General features: G+C 38.4%; 1 protein-coding gene across 1 annotated transcript in view; it reads right to left on the reverse strand.

Moving 5' to 3' along the window:
- PHEX (phosphate regulating endopeptidase homolog X-linked) overlaps positions 1-6,271 on the reverse strand; it is a 263,978-nt gene extending 257,707 nt beyond the window's left edge. The window contains exon 1 of the mRNA XM_027868359.1: positions 6,148-6,271. Within this exon, the coding sequence (XP_027724160.1) occupies positions 6,148-6,271 (124 nt within the window). The remainder of the gene's footprint in view (positions 1-6,147) is intronic.
- Between the last annotated feature and the right edge of the window lie 11,128 nt (positions 6,272-17,399).

Below are 17,399 nucleotides of genomic sequence, written 5' to 3' on the forward strand. Positions count from 1 at the left end.
GATAGATAGATAGATAGATAGATAGATAGATAGATAGATAGATAGATAGACAGATAGAAATAGACAGACATATAAACAGATACAAAGACAGACAGACAGGTCTAGAACTAGAGTGAACCTCTGAGGTCATCCTAGTTCAATTCACTTGATTTACAGATGAAGAAACTGAAGGCCAAGGAGGCTGTGACTTGCCCAAGGTTACAAAGTCACAAAGGTCATAAGTATCAGAGATGAAATTTGAACTCAAATCCTCTAACTTCAGAACTTTTTTCACTGCCTCTAGATATGCATGTGTGTGTATGTATGCACATACTAGAGGATGCAAAGTGTCATAGTGAATAGAGTGCTAGAGTTCAGGAAGAACTAAGTTCAAATCATACCTTAGACACTGGCTATGTGACTTTCTTAGCCTGAGTTTCCTCATCTGTAGAATGGAAATTTTAAAAAAACACCTTCCTTGCAGTGTTGTTGTTAGTATCAAATGATATAACATATGTAAAGCACTCTGCAAACCTTAAAGCAACATATAAATTCTGGCTATTATTACACATTATAAATATAAGAATATTCATCTTTCATGAGTCATTATCTAGTGCCCTCAAAAAGCAAGTCTGCTTATTAAAATGAGTTTCCAGATGGTTAATCACATAACTACCAGAGTTACGTTATATGATTCCATCAAAACATCATCTTACAAGTTTCCCGGCAAGTGATCCAGGTGTAGGAGTCTTTCTCAACTGGCCTAATTTCCCTAGCTTGCTAACAGTATCGCTTCAACTGAGCCTCACAGAAGACCACTACACTACATCACACAAGAACTCACAGGAGTTCTACATGTTTCTTCACCATGGGATTTATAGCAGCTGCAAGTTTGAATTTCAAAAATATTTTTGGTCACTAGAGAAATCATGCTGAACTCATTATTACTGTTATCTGTGAACGGAAACAAGGAGTCATTTGGAGATGTCATCGCAGGGGAATAGATAATTCCATAGCAGCATGGGGACCTCTGTCTAGATGTCAGCTATCCAAAACCCCAACAAAATGTCCAGTGGAGAGAAGCAAACTTGCTTACACTCATCCAGGAAGGAGACTCAGTGAACTTAGTTTGGTGCCAATGTTTCAGCTGAAAGTGAACTATCTGGAGATGACTTGCTAGCATCATGATTCTTATTTTTTCTTGATAGGGTCCTAAAAAGGAGGAGTGTAGGGAAGAAACATACTTTTGCTTTTATCCTTTCCTCTAGCACTGCTCTTAAAACAGAACTTTTATCAGGACTCTATTATAAATACCAGTAAATTATCTTTGGTCCAACCCCAGCAGAAGGCCTGCCTGCCTGCTTTCCAGAAATGAAGCTTTTAAAAATGAAAATACATTTTGAGTTTTTGAATTTAAAAAAGAATAACTTTGTTCTTATATTTCTACAAAAATCCTTCATGTCACATAATTTTCTCAAGTCACCTATTATTATGAAGTGATCTATTGAAGGTGTCAGTTGAATAGGTTATTAGATGTTAATGCAAATAAATGATTAAAAATTAAACTCAAGAAGAATGATTTAAAAAGTCAGAATTTGGTAGGGGAAAACATCTACACCTATGATTTCATGGTTTTAGCAAACTTCCAGTAAACTTCCTCCAGCAACACAGGTCAGCAACTCATCTACAATTTATAATCAGAGAGAATTGCTTTACACATTGACTGGTTAAGATACTTGCCTAAGGTGGTAGAGTTACTATATGTCAGAAGTTGGATTTGAGCCTAGGTTTTTTCAGACTTTAAGGCTGCTCTGTCTGTCCCTTATCCCATTTGGTTGTTGTTCAGTCATTTCAGTCTTGTCTGACTCTTCATGGCCCTATTTGGGGTTTTCTTGGCAAAGATACTGGAGTGATTTGCCATTTTCTTCTCCAGCTCATTTTGCAGATGAGGAAACTGAGGCAAACAGGGTTAAGTGACTTGCCCAGGGTCACACAGCTAGTCAGTGTCTGAAGCCAGATTTAAACTCAGGAAGATGAGTCTTCCTGACCCCAGGCTCAGAATTCTATCCACTGTGAGACCTTTGTTGCTGTTTAGTCATTTTTCAGTCCTGTCTGACTCTTGGTGACCCCTTTTAGGGTTTCCTTGGCAAAGATTCTGAAGTGGTTTGTTATTTCCTTCTCCAGCTCATTTTACAGATGAGGAAACTGAGGCAAAGAGGGTTAAATGACTTGCCTAGGGTCACTCAGCTAGTATGTGTCTGAAGCCATATTTGAATTTATGAACATTTTTCCTGATTCCAAGATAGGGTTCTATCACTGCCACCTAGTTGCCCTACCCCATGCTACCTGTCTTAAACAAAAGAAAACAGACCAAAAAGCAAACAAAAAATAATAAACTTCAACATTAGATGAATTAGGGCTCTAGATTAGATGTCTCAGAGAATTCCAATTCATCAGATTCTAGAAAGAGAGCTGATTTCCACGTTTAAAAAGGAAACTGGGGCAGCTAGGTGGCGCAGTGGATAGAGCACTGGATTCAGGAGGACCTGAGTTCAAATCCAGCCTCAGACACATAACACTTACTAGCTGTGTGACTCTGGGCAAGTCACTTAACCCCACTGCCTAGCCAAAAAAAAAAAAAAAGCAAACCAAAGTGAGTAAAACTGGATTAAAAGAAACATTCTGACAAAAAAGAGAGGAATTGTTCTTTAAATCCAAAAGAACAAGTGGAAATAATGGATTGAATTAATTAATTCATTAATGAAAGTGAATATTGTATTTTATTAATGGGGGTTTAAATGAATTTTTTTTAAAAAAAAGGTAATTGAATTTGTTTTCAGTTTCTCCGTACTAAAGGAAGCAATGGAAGAACAGAGACATGTAAAACACAGATAGATGCCAAGAGGAGCCAAATGTGGACAAATTTAATTAGGAATGTTCACATCTTCATGCCCCAATATTTAAAATCCTAGATAAGTAAAATAAACATCTGAAATCACTGCATAGCCCCTAATTATAATACTGGTGAGAAATAGAAAGATTTTCTAAGGTGCTATCACAGACCATATACTCGCAAAAGAGAAAGGAGCCAGAATTGGAGTTTACAAATAGAAAACAGCCAGGTGCAATTGAAAGAGCACTGGCCTGGGAAAGCAAGAGATCTGGTCTACTTTCTGTCACTAACTCACTGTAAGGTACTCTATCTAGAGCCTCATTTTCTTTATGCAAAATGAGGAGGCTGGCACAGATAATTGCTAAGATTCTTTCTAACTACCATTCAATAGATATTCAATAGGAGTATATAGCTCTGATTGAGATGATTGTTAAATTTTCAGTGTAAGTGAGCATTTACACCTCAGAAATAAACAAATACTGCAAATCAGGACTTGATTTATTGTCCTGTTGATTTCCAGATTTAAGAAAATGATGGAAAAATGTTAATGATGCATATTAAACTGTTATGTCTCTCCCTCTGTCTCCATCTTTCTGTCTCACTCTCTGTCTCTGCCTCTCAGTGTCTCTGTCTCTGTTTCCTTCTCTGTCTCTCTGTCTCTCTCTGTCTCTCTGTCTCTGTCTCTGTCTCTCTCTTCTTTTTAAATAAACTCACCAGAACTCATACATTCAAATGAGAATTATCTTTCCAAGTTGTCGCTTTAGGAAATTATACTTACTCCAATGAAGTTGCCTTTGATCAAAACATGGGTGAACTCCCTTTTGGGGAATTACATTTTTGGAAGCAGCTTGGTATAGTGGGAATAGATCCTGAAAGATTTCAGTGTGAGTCCAGGTGTTTCAGAGTGGCTCTACCACTTACTAGGCATCAAGCCGTGGTCAAAATATTTAATATCTCCAAGCTTCAGTTTTCTCACCTATAAATTGGTGAAAGCACCTGTCTTGACTCCCTCACTAAATTCTTATGAGGATCAAATGGGAGGCTGTTTATGAAAACTCTTTTTATAACAGTACAGTAGAAAGAGGACTGACTGCAGAGTCAGAGGATGTGAGTTCAAAACCCCTCTGAAACAGTTCTTGTGTGATCTTGCACAAGCCTTTCCAATTCTAGGCTTATGATTCTATATTCTACAAATCACTATAACTGTGGGATTTAATTCAACAAGCATGTAAGGGAAGACCATCTCATTTCTTTGTAATCACGCTTCATTTTTTGATGAAAATTGTTATTCCCTAGTTTGATATTCAGATGTCTGCTATTGACTTTTTTTCCTTTGGGGATAGACAATCAGGGTTAAGTGACTTACCCAAGGTCACACAGACAGTAAGGTGTCTGAGGTCACATTTGAACTCAGGTCCTCCTGACTCCGAGCTTGGCGCTCTATACATTGTACAACCTAACTGCCCCTCCTACTGACTTTTGTCGGTTTCTAAAATCAAATCTCCCCCCAATCCTTGCCTCCTTGAACCCCAAGGACACATATATTCTGTTAGTGCGGACATTTAAAAGAATATGCTATAGGCCCTCAATACATTTCCAAAGGAAGACCAAAGAATTTAATGTGGGATAGCAGGATCATGAATATAAATGCCCAGCCTCCTTTGAAGGTGTCTGCTCCCCTTGGGATGTGTAAAGTCCGGCATGTTTGTCTTTCCCCAAATCAATCACATTCTATTCCCCACCCGCAGTAGAATACTGGCTCTTTGAGGGCAGGGGTTGGTTTATTTTTTGGCATTGTATCCCCTGCACTAGCACAGAGCTGGGCTCCTAGGAACCACTTACATTTCTTGAGGCGGACTGATTTGTTTTACACTACTGTGGCAGCATATTATAAGTCCTTGAAATGGTTTCATAACTTTCCCCACAACATTTCACTGAAGCACTGAATAGTGAGAAACAGCACCATTTTAGAAAACCATGAACCCAAAAGTCCCCATTAGGACAATTTGTCCTCACAGAAAGCAAGAGATGCAACCAATTTTCTAAATCTACAGTAACATAAAATGTGGGAAAATGATTTTCTTCTTTGAACAGAGCTTTCAAGCCACATAATTCTCACTCTTTTTAAGAGAAAAGCAAATCAGCAGTTTTGCTCTGCCAATATAACTGTGGATTCCTGGATTCTCCTTATGCCTCAGAACACATTCTCTCTAGCCACATGAATTATTAAATACATTTAAAGCCTCCCAAGTATAAACCTTGTTCCTGTGTACCTTTCAAGATGATCAATTAGATTTAAACAAGATGATAGAGGGGATGGAAGAGACCTTAAAGACCATCTGGTATAGCCCATTTTACAGATGAGGAAACTGAGGAACAGAAAGGTGAAACAACTTGACCTAAGTCAAACAAGTGATTAAGGATTAGTGGAGAGCAATAAAAAGATTATTTTCAAGTTCATGATTACCAAAAATGTAGGATATCCCTCTCCTCCCATTCATGAGCTATTTTATATCTGTTAGAAATAAATTTTTATCAATGCCCACAGACTCAGGACATTCTCATTCTAAAGTCAAGCCAAGTCAACAAGCATTTATTAAATATCTACAACATGCCAGGTACTGTACTAAACACTGGGGACATAAGCAAAGGCAAACAATAGATCCCTGCTCTCAGGGAGCTCACATAATTTCTTTTAAAAAAAATATTAACATAATTTGGTTATTTCTTTCAAAAAATCTCCATTCCCTCAACATTATTAAATATAATAGAGATAATTGTTTTAACTCCTTCCCACCTTTGATTTCTTGCGTGTAAAAGATTCATAAAAGATCCCTTTTTTTAAAAAAAAGGTTATTCATTCATATGTCATTTGGGCAAAGCCTCATAAAAATCAAAGTGAAAGAGAGCTCACATGTTTCTGTTAAGGTGTTAAATAAACCAAGGTTTTATTTTGTTTTCTTTTTTAAAAAAATTAACTCAAATTAAGCAGATGAATTTGACTTTCTGAATCTGTAACTTCTGATCTCTCCGTGGGATGCTCAGAAAGATTTTGTCTAATACCACAAAATCCACCAGTCTAAGCAGTTTTCATTCAGATCAGTGTTCTGAAGCCTTGTCTTCTCTTTTCTTTTCATTTTAATAGAAACTCAAAATTGGTACATCTTCATAAACAAAGCCTAGTGGACCCACATTTCAATAAAGTTTGCTATACCGAGCCCAAAGAAAGCCCACAGTGCCACCACCCTTCGCTTTGCTTCCAACAAAGGGCTTACCCAAGAAAAGAAGGGTCCCAAGCGCAGCAGTTCCAGTGATAAATATGACCAAGGCAACTCGAATGGCTTTGTTGGCCGCCTTCCCAGTGCCTTGCTTTGCATTCTTGCCAGCCTCTGCTTCCATCAGATGAGCTCTAGACAGGCTTCTGGAAGAAACTGGCTTTCCTTTGGTTGGTGATCGATCTCAATATGTTAGTAACTACCTGCTTCCATGGGCTTGCTCACTCCTTGTTGTTTTCGTTATTGACAACTTAAAAATACATTCCTGTTAGCAAGTCTCTCTTTGTCCTTTTCTCTCAGGCAATTAAAAAAAATAAAAACAAATCTCCAAATATTGATCCTTCTAGGGATCACTCTGGTTATGTCTGGTAAAACAGAGAGTGGCTATTTTATCCACGTCTCTGTGAACCAGCTGTTCGTCAGTCCTCTTTATCAGGAGTTCTGAGTGTACATGGTTTACAATGTTAGTGAACAGATGTTTTAGCTATTTAAATGTATAGCCACTTAGAAGAGGGAAAAAAAAACACAACACTTGTATTTATCAAATCTGGACTCATGTCAAAACTCCTGGAAACCACAAGAATGACAGGCCAGGATTTTCTCTACCTACTCAGAGAACTCAATTAACCACTGACCTCAGTTCCTTCTTTTTGCTGCAGTCATTCAGCTTGGCTGATTGGTCTTTATCAAAGAGATGCTGCTAGTGTGTGATTCTCTTTTTAAAGCTTCCTAAGAGTTCTTGGGATATCCTGTAGCACTTTATTTTAGGAACTTTTTGTATGATTGCATGTGCCAAAAATCGGTCATACTCAAGGGCAGTGCAAAGTAGCAATTAAGACAACCTACCAAGGATGGTGTTTTAACCTCCAAAAAAAAAAAATTGGTGGGGGGTGGATAAAAGCCATCCTCCCTCTGGTACTATGAATCTTAAAAAGACTCCAAGCATATGAATTCAGTCCTTCAAGAGCAATTTCAGAAAGAGGAAAGGGTGAACTTATTTACATTTTCTTCAGCAATGTTCCTAAAAATACACCCATATATTTTTCCTTCCAGCCAGGAGGAGGTATTCACTGGTTAGTGAATTTGTTTAAAGAAGAAGAAGAAGAACAACAACAACAACCGTAACAACAAGCTGTATTAAAAATTCACTCTAATAGTTTCTCCAAAACAAATCTGAAGATGTTGGTTTTATTTGGAAGACAAGCCATTGGTCTTAAAAATCTTTCCTCTTGGGTTGTTTGATTAAATTTAACTAGTATGTATTAAGTTCCTACTACATACAAGGCACTGTGCAAGGTGGTAGGGATAAATGAAACATTCCACGACATCAAGGAGTTTATATCATTCTACTGGAGCGGGGTGTGTGTGTGTGTGTGTGTGTGTGTGTGTGTGTGTGTGTGTGTGCGCGCACGTGCACGCAATAGACACAGGTTAAGTCTATATAAGATATGTGTTAACGCATGCACACATGCATGCTTCTGCCACACATAAACACACACACACAGAATAATTCAGGAGGCAGGAGGAGGGCCACTAACAACTGAAAAAATCAGAAATGCCCTCATACAGGGACATGGCACTTGAGCTTCACTTTGAAGGAAGCCAGGAATTCCAAGAAACAGAGTAAGAAGGGAGGGCATTCCAGGCTTGGGGGCACAGTTTATCCTTTGCAAAAGTAGAGTGTGGGAGGGAGGCCTTCCCATTTCAAGTCAATGTCCCTGGATGGAAAGACACACTAATAATCCATTTAAGGGGAGGCAAATTGGGGATAATCAATCTGAAACAAGCCTTGTGGTCATGAAAACCACATACTTTGACATAGATTTGCTGTGTGATCCAGGGCAAGTCACTCAATGTTTCAGTGCCTCCAGGCACCTCTCTGAGAATATAAATTGTAAAGATGGTATTGATTTTCATTAGTAGAGGCACTTTCCTCACTGGGAATTCTCTACACCCATGAAATCTCAAGTCTGAACAAAAATAACAACAACAACAACAATAATAATAATGATGCTGCTGCTGACGATGATGAGGATATTTGTTGACGGGAGCCATTGGTGGGTTTCAGGACTGGAGCAAGGAAATGAGCAGCTGATGGTGTTGGTGACTAGAAGACTTCAGCCTGCCCCAGTACTCTATCTACTGCACCACCTCACTGTCCTAAGAAGAGGCTACCTGACTGCTTTTAGGTGTGGGTTTGACTAGATGGCCAGTAAAGATCTTTCGAAATACCCAAAGCAGTGATTGCACAAAACCTCTCCCATCTCCAGTCCAACCTTTACACAGCTATCAAAGTGATATGACCAAAATACAGATGTGACGCTGTCACTCCCCAGCTCAATAAATACTAGTGGCTCCCTATTACTTCCAGGATTAGATACAAACTCCTCCCATAAAATCCTTCACAACCTGGCTCTATCTTATGTTTCCAGACTTATTATACAACTCTCTTTCACAAAATACATTCTAGTCAACTCCTTCTCCATCTCTACCCCTTCTGCTGTTCCTCAGAACATGAAAGCTTATGTTCTTGTGTCTTTGAATAAGACTGTTTTCCATGCCCAGAAAGCACTGCTTCCTAATGTTAGCCACCAAGTTTCTTTCGAGCTCAGCTCAAACACCTCCTCCTGTATGATGTCTTTCCTAATTCTCTCCATATCCTAGAGCCCTTCCCTCTTGTATATATCTAATATATACTTCTATGCACGTAGAGTCTCCTCTGACACAAAGTAAGCTCCCTGAGGTGAGGAATGTTTTCATTTTTGTATTTCTATCCTCACTGCCTATCACATCATCTGACATATAGCTTAATAAAGGGTGAGGAAGGAAGAAAACAAGCATTTATTAAGCACTTACTATGTGCCAGGCACCGTACTAAGCATTTTTGCTTATTGATAAATTGTTTTCCTGATTCCCCTGGTTGCTAGAGTCTCCCCTTGGGGGAAAAAATGTCATTTGTATTTCTTTGGTACATATTCTGCAGATTCTTTTGCACTCCTTGAAGGTAAAAAATTTTATTTTTGTCTCTGTCCCCATGCTTAGTAAAAGTACCTTGCACATAGTAGGTTCTTAATAAATGTTTGCTGACTGATTTGATGGGTCAAGGAAAGAGCCTTCGTCATTTTTCATCTTTATATCCCTAGTGTCCTACACAGTGCTTGGCACATAGTAGGTTTTTTTTTTAATGTTTGTTGACTTTCACAGACTATCCAGATAGACATCCAACTGTGGAGTTTCCACATAGGACAACCTAATTAAGATAACTGAACATAGTAACTTCATCTGACACTAGCAATCAACTAAGGTGACAGCTTAAGTTTAATCTCTAACCTGGGCAGATCTGTATCTGATCATTAGCTGGTTTTCCCTCTATTTCTGTCAGTAAAATCCCATGTGTGTTCATGAGAAACAAGTAAATGATTCAAATCCTAAAAACTTTAGTGACTGAACCACTGGAGAGAAATAAATAGAGTGTAAGGAACCTAGATGGTAAATCAAGAGATTCAGCTAATGATAATAATAATAATAATAATAATAATAATAATGATAATACAGTGGTCCTTCAAGAATCTATGACTTCAGAGCTCTGGACACCTCCTACAACAATCAGGATACCATAGATCTATGATCAGAGGTCATTTAATCCAGCCTCTTCATTTTACAAATGAGGAAATTAAGACTCAGAAAGATACAGTGATTTACCCAAAGTTATACAGGCAGTAAGTGGCAGGGTCAGGATTTGAATCCAGTACCCAGCACATTTTCCTTTTGCTGTCTTCCAAACGAGCCACAGTGGCCTCAAATAAAATAAAAATCATCACCTATGTGACTAAACTTGAACAGAAACCATCATTGGGCCCTTTGGGCTTGAGAGGGCCTGCCAAAGCTCATGTTCCATCACCACAGCCTTCAAGAACCCTGGGTCACCCCTGCCTCATGATGAGACATCCAAATCATTTTCTCCAAATAGACTGGAAACTCCTTGAAGGCAAGGGCTATTTGGTTTTTGTCTTTGTTTCCTCAATGCTTAGCACTGAGCCTGGTACAGAGTAAATATTTACTAAATAAATGCTTGTTGAATGAATAATTAAATGAATTTATTGAAGAGTGATAACAACAAAAAATTATTTACATTTATTTGGTGCTTTACAGTTTATAAAGCACTTTCCTCCTAATGCTTTGAGATAGGAATTATTATCATTGTTCCGTATAGTTATATATATATGTATATATATATATATGTATGTATATATATATGTATGTATGTATATATATATACATATACATTATTTTCTTTATTTTTTTCAAAGGATGAAACTGAGTCTAAAAAAATGTTAAATGACATATACAGCACATGGAATTATTAAGTGTAAGACTAAGGATATAAACCCAAGTTTCCTAATCCTAGATTTAGGGCTCAACTCATCTAAGGGAGCAGGATCTCCTATCCTGTGGATTAAGCTAGCTTTTCCAGGGCCTGACCCCAACACAGGCTAGGCTTAAAAGGTACTGAAAACATCCTCAAGATTTAATTGGCCCAGATGAAGGTTCAAACCATTGAAGTAGCTTCCTGGTGGACTAATTACAAAGGCCAGTGCACAAGAAATCAGAGGCTTCACCCTCAGGCTCCCACCCAGCAGACCCACATGGCCAACACAGAAGTAAGAAAGTTTCGCCCTACTAAATCAGTGTGGTGTCTTAGCTGAACATCCTTTCCATGCTGTGCCTAACCTTTTTTTTGTTAACTGCGAGATGGTCTACCAGTATCCCACTTCATTCCAGTCCCCAAACCCAAATTACTAGACTGGCCTGAGTCAGGCCTGCCCTATAGCATCACAATAACACATTGTCTCTCAGATGTGTGACTAAATAAACTTGTGAATTGGACATATCTCTTCTCCAGGCCTCAATGTCCTAATCTGTAAAAGGAGGTGGCTGGACTAGACAACCCTTCCACTACCAACATTCTGTGACTTCCCTTATAGGTAAACTGCAACCCCAAATCAGAAGGGAAGAATTTTAATAGTTGAAAATGAAATATAAAATAACATTTTATATTTTTCACATAATTTTATTCTCCTACAACCTTAATTTGTGTCTTTTTTTAAGTTTGCACATTAATCAAACAAGCAGCTGAATTTCAACTGAATCCCCAAAAGAATAAGTGTCTTCAGTGTCATGGAAAGAACACTTGACAGAGTGTCATGGGCCCTTAGTTTGGAACCTGGATCTTCCATTAACTTGCTATGGGATTTGGAGTATGCCTCTGGGCCTTCATTTCCTCCTATGTAAAGTTAGGAGATTAGACTAAATGATTTATAAGGTTCTCAGCTCTACCGTTCTGTGATTCTTTTCTTCCCTCCTCCTCTCAAGTTGTCAGCCTCCATGCCTAAAACAAAATAGAGACAGAAATAACACTGCAGTCAGTGCCTTTTAAAATTATAGCCTGAGGGACATGGGTATTTCCACCTATGAGGTAACAGACAGGATTTTCTGCCTAGGCTCTCTTAGAAGTGAAGCATTCAATCAAAGAATCCTTTATATGAATTCTCTAACCAAAGTTCCCTTGCAATGATCAGGACTTATCCTCATCTAAGCAATCAATCTCTTATGTGAATGTGAGATTTGTGGAAATCATAGAATCCTGTTCAACCCTGCTGATTTTACAGATGAAGAACTAAGGTCCAGGGTCACATAGCTAATAAATTTATCTGAGGTGGGATTTGAACCCAAGTCTTATGGACCCCAAGTCTAACATTCTATCTAGTATGCTGTGTTTAGACAACTTTGTTGCTGAACTTGTATTTAGGTTTAACATTGAAATTGGTTCCAGAAAACATGATTTCAGAAAATGTGTTGGTAGCTACTTCTGCCTTTCTCAAAAGGCCTTCACCCCAACAAGCAGAGTTCAACTATGAAAGCAATTTTATATGCCTCCTTTGATGGAACAGTCCTAAATTTTCTTTTCTTGGATCACTTATTTTTCTTTTTTTTTAATTAAGCTTTTATTGATATCTTCTGTTTGTTATTGTTCATTTGTTTCAATCACAATCAACTCTTCATGACCCCATTTGAGATTTTCTTGGCAAAGATACTGGAGTGGTTTGTCATTTCCTTCTCCAGCTCATTTTATAGACGAGGAAACTAAAGCAAACGGGGATTAAGTGACTTGCCCAGGGTCACACAGCTACTAAGTGTCTGAGGCCACATTTGAACTCACAACAATCAGTCTTCCTGATTTCAAGCCCAGCACTGTCCACTGTGCCACCTACCTGCCCCGCTTCTGGTTTTTTTACATCATCATAATTATCCCCCATATGCCTTCCCTCCTTCTTTCAAAGAGCCATCCCAAGTAACAAAAAGTAGTTTTTAATGATAAAAAAAAAAAGAAAAAATGGGTGGGAAGGGGAAATCAGCACAACTGATTGATACATTGAAAAAGTCTAAAAACATGTGAAATGTGTAACACCTGTGGCTCTCCCACCTCCATACAGGGTCAGGTTGGGGAAGATCACTCCTTCTTTCAAAATGACCTACACTTACCAGTTCAATCAAACCAACCAGTTATTTAGCACTCACTAGCTATGTGAGCCTGTCAGTTAATTTCTCTGATCCTATGTCCCCAACTATCAAATGTAATGAGGGACGGGGCAAGCTGACCTTCAAAAGCCTAAATCATTCATACAGGGATTGTAAAGGAGACAAAGATGTATAAAACAATTAGTGCCCTTGGAGAAGTCAGCATTGTTGTTTATTAGTCTTTTCATGAAAGAAAATCTCGCAGAAAACTCTAAAGCTCTCAAACATGTTTTAGAAGGACTTATTTCTGCACATTGTGGATGGTTGGGCTAAATTTAATTCAATACAGTTTCATTTCACAAACATTTAAGTACCCCCTATAAAAATAACCCTCTGTTGGGCCACAGAAAGAGACACAAAGTATAGAAAAGACATGATCCCTGCCTTCATGAAGCTTACAAAATAATAGGGAGAGATGATACATATGTAAATAATTATAATAAAACCAATATGTATATGCCATTGATAATTGCTCACTCAGTGTGGTTCAGCAAAAAGGATTCTGGGCCCTGAAAAGTTCTATGCTCACCCAAGTTGTTTACAGATGCCCAACTAAGGGGAAATAATGAATACTGTGTGCTCTGCTTTTCAGAGGCTCGATGACTTTCCCTCAGCTCCATCTTTCTCTATGGGGATATTCCAGCTCACTGTTAAGGGATGAGTAGATTTATCATGTACTGAGTCAGAAATTAGCTCTGAGTAGCTACCAGTCAGTTGCCAAGTTCTGTTGTTTCTTCTACCTTTGTTACATCTCCTGTCTACATCCCCCTTCTCTTCTCTAACAATGCTGCCACCATCCTGGTTCAGGTCCCCATTACCTCATGCCTGAAATATTGAAATACGGTTCCAGTTGGTCTCCCAGCCTCAAATTTTTCATCCCTCCAGTCCATTCCCCACTCCGCCATCACTGTGATATTCCTCAAGTATAGGTCTGACCAGGTTACTCCCTTATTCAATAAACTCCAGTGGTCCCTATACATCTGGTATCAAATATAAAATTCTCTGTCTGGCTATTAAAACCTTCATAACCTGGCCCCTTACTACCTTTCCAGTCTTCTTATACTGTCCTCACCTCTAAGTACTCTGAGATTCAGTGACACAGCCTCCTTGCTGTCCTTCCATTTCCTGACATTTTCACTGGATATCCCCCACACCTGAAACTCTCTTCTCTTCATCTATGTCTCCTCTCTCAAGTCTTAAAGTCCCATATTCTGCAAGAAACCTTTCCCCATCCTCCTTATAGGGAAGTGCCTTCCCTCTCAGATAATCTCCAATTTATCCTGTATATATCATATTTGCACAAAGCTGTTAGCAAGCAGTCTCCCGCATTAGATTATGAGCTCCTTGACAGCAGGGAATATTTTTTTTTACCTTTCTTTGTATCCTCAGTGCTTGGCACAGTGCCTGGCACATAACTGGCACTTAATAAATGCTTCTTGACTTGACCTACTGGCCAAACCCCAGTTTCTCAATCTACTGAATTCCCATGACCAACTCCTCCATTCCGCCATATCTACACTTAGAGATGGTCAGACCCTCAATCTTGCTATCACTCACAGGTATTCTACCTCCATATACATTAGCTTAAAAATTCCTTTATCTGATCATACTCTTTTATAATTCCATCTTTCCTTCTGTCTTGAGTTCCCTGGACCTCTACTTTAGGGACAGGTCCAGTCTAGCCAACTTCATTCCCCTCCCAGTACACCTTCTAATTCACCAGATTTTGCACCATGATTCATCTGCCTTCTCACCCTGGAATATCCCTCTGCCATGCTGATTCCTTTCTCTCATTGCTGAGTTCCTTTCAAAGCATCCATCTTGCGGAGAGGGCTAGGCTGACCATGCTTCATTCCCCTCCCAGCTGTGCTTCTGACTCTTCAGACTTCATCATCACGCCCCTGCAGAGGTACCTCTCAATCTCCCTCCTTTTCAGTTCCTTTTCATGTATTGTCTTCCGCCATTAGAATGCAAACTCCAGGGGCAGCTAGGCAGTACAGTGGATAGAGCACAGTCCTGGAGTCAGGAGGACCTGAGTTCAAATCTGGCCTCAGATACATAACACTTACTAGCTGTGTGAACCTGGGCAAGTCACTTAACCCCATTGCCTAACCCAAAAAAAAAAGAAAAAAATTCAAACTCCTTGAAAACAGGGACTATCTTTTTTTTTTAACTTCTATTTATATTCCCAGCACACAGTAAGTGTTTAATAAATGTTTGTTGCCTTATTACCTGACCTAACCCTGTTTGTTATTCTCTCATGACCTCTAATCCCTCCACCCCTTGGTCTTTGTAAGGTCAGCAGGGGAGACTTAGGGAGAAATATAGTAAGTTAGATAGACTATCTAATCCTTTCCAACTCTTAAGATTTGATGAAGTTATTGCCTAAGGAACAGATTTCAAATTTTGTTATTTTAGCTGAATAAATGAAGGTAAGGGCACCTGGAGCAAAACAAAACAAAATAAAGCAAAAAAACATGATCATAAACTTCCCCTATCCCAAAATAAATTCCCATTGAATTATTTTTAAAGTAACCATATCTTGACACTAAGAAACCATATTTGTGACTGGACAAATGTCAGCTCCCTAGAGAAGAACCCTGATAGCTAGACAAAATAGCTCAGAATGTGCCTGAGGCTTGGGATAATGCTGCTCCTGAGTGGCAACAGTATCTATGCTCTCCATTCTTTATTAGGTGCAGCATTGAGGGAATGAAGGATAGAATCAATGACTTGTCAGATAATTAGTGTATGGTGAACATGTGGTTTTTTTGCATCAAAATGTTTGAACCGAGGAACATAAGAAATAATGCTTTTCTTTCCCCTTTGTGCCAAAGGCTAATTATTAGCAGGGTTGTTGTTTTTTTTTTTAATTGCAAATGTGAATGACAGCCATATAATAAGGGACACTAGGGAGGGAAATTGAACACAAATGTCTACACAGGATGATTTACTAATTTGATGAATTAATGAGGCTTTAGTCACTAAAAAGGCATTACGGAAAAGACTCTCCTCCTGATGGTAGAGTGAATAGAAACAAAACTATTCCATAAAAAGACAGGGCAAATCCTGTGGGCACTAGGAAAGAGTACAACAGAAAGATCTAGCCTGAAAGTGCAGCTCTCAAAAGACTTCCAGCTCACAGACAAAAGATAAGCTAAGGAATCATAGAGTCTGAAGCTTTATAAAAGGTTAGGGAGACAGGATCCCAGATCAGGAATTAACCAAGGACACCTGGAGCCTACACTTGTGCTGTTCTGACCCCAAATCAAGGCTCAGAAATATTTATGCCTTGGACTGGGAAGGCAAATGATCAGGGTACACCCTGGAGCAGACTACACCACTACAGATGGCCTGTCATGGACCACCCAGGGCAGACTGCCCCAGAGCAGTGTGCTGGCTAGCTAATCCTGAGGTGCTTAAGAAATGCAGCACTTGTTAGCCAGACCCCAAACAATACAAATCAATACTGTAGAAAGTCCTGCCACTCCTAGAAGTACACAGAGCCTATTCCTGACACAATGTCCCAATTCAGTAATTAATGCTAGAAAAAATGAACAGACAGAATAAAGTACTGATAATAAGGAAATACAAATAATAATAATACAACAAAAACCCAGAAAAAGGGAAAAATCACATCATTTTCAGGCAAAGCCTCAAAGAAAATCATAGATTTTCCCAAGTTCTACTGTGATTCCAGGAAGAAATGAAGCAAGAATTTAAAAATAATGATACAAATTAAATGGGAGCTCTAAATGAAGAAATAGGAATGGAAATAAGAGCTCCATAGGAAAAGACATGTAAGGACAATACATTTAGTACAGAAGGTACAAAATCATATTTAAGTTACAGACTCCCTAAAAATTAGATTAACCAGAAAGATATCAATGACTATATAAGGCAAGAAATCCTAGAACAAAATCAAAAGATAGAAAAAAAATCAACAAATGTAAGATATTTCCTATTAAAAGCAACAGACTAGTTTTGTAAAGAAAAAAAATCCAGCTACTAAAAGCCATTTGAAAAAATGCCACATATCACTAATAATTAAAAGAATAAAAATCAAACAGCTCTAAGGTTCTACTTCATACCCACTGGAGTGACAAAATTAATGAAAAAAATTGAAATGATAAATGTTGGAATGGCTGTAAGAAAATGAGCATATTAATGCACTATTGGTGGAGCTGTGAATTAGTTCAGCCATTCCAGTAAGCAATTTGGAACTATGCCCCAAAAGTCATTAAATGATGCTTATCCTTTGACCTAGGCCTATACCCCAAAAAGATCAAAGAAAGACAAAAAGAATCCATATATACATTTATATTTGTATCAACTCTTTTTATAGCAAAGAACTGGAAACTAAGTGAGCATCCATCGATGAACCCAGCAATTAGATCAAATTAATAATGTGGACTTTCATGAAATAATGAAGACTGAAATGAGCAGATCCAAGAGAATATTGTATATTGTAACAATGATATTGTTAGAAGAGTAAATGTGAATGACTAAGCTATTCTGAATTATGTGAATATTCAAATCAGTTACAAAGGACCTATCAAGAAAAATGCTATTCACTTCCAGAGAAAGAATTGCTATATGGAACTATGTATTATATAGTATCATATAGTGTGTGTGTGTGTGTGTGTGTGTGTGTGTGTGTGTGTGTGTGTGTG

The sequence above is a fragment of the Vombatus ursinus genome, unplaced genomic scaffold, assembly GCF_900497805.2.
Source record: "Vombatus ursinus unplaced genomic scaffold, bare-nosed wombat genome assembly UNPS02001419.1, whole genome shotgun sequence".
Classification (NCBI taxonomy): domain Eukaryota; kingdom Metazoa; phylum Chordata; class Mammalia; order Diprotodontia; family Vombatidae; genus Vombatus; species Vombatus ursinus.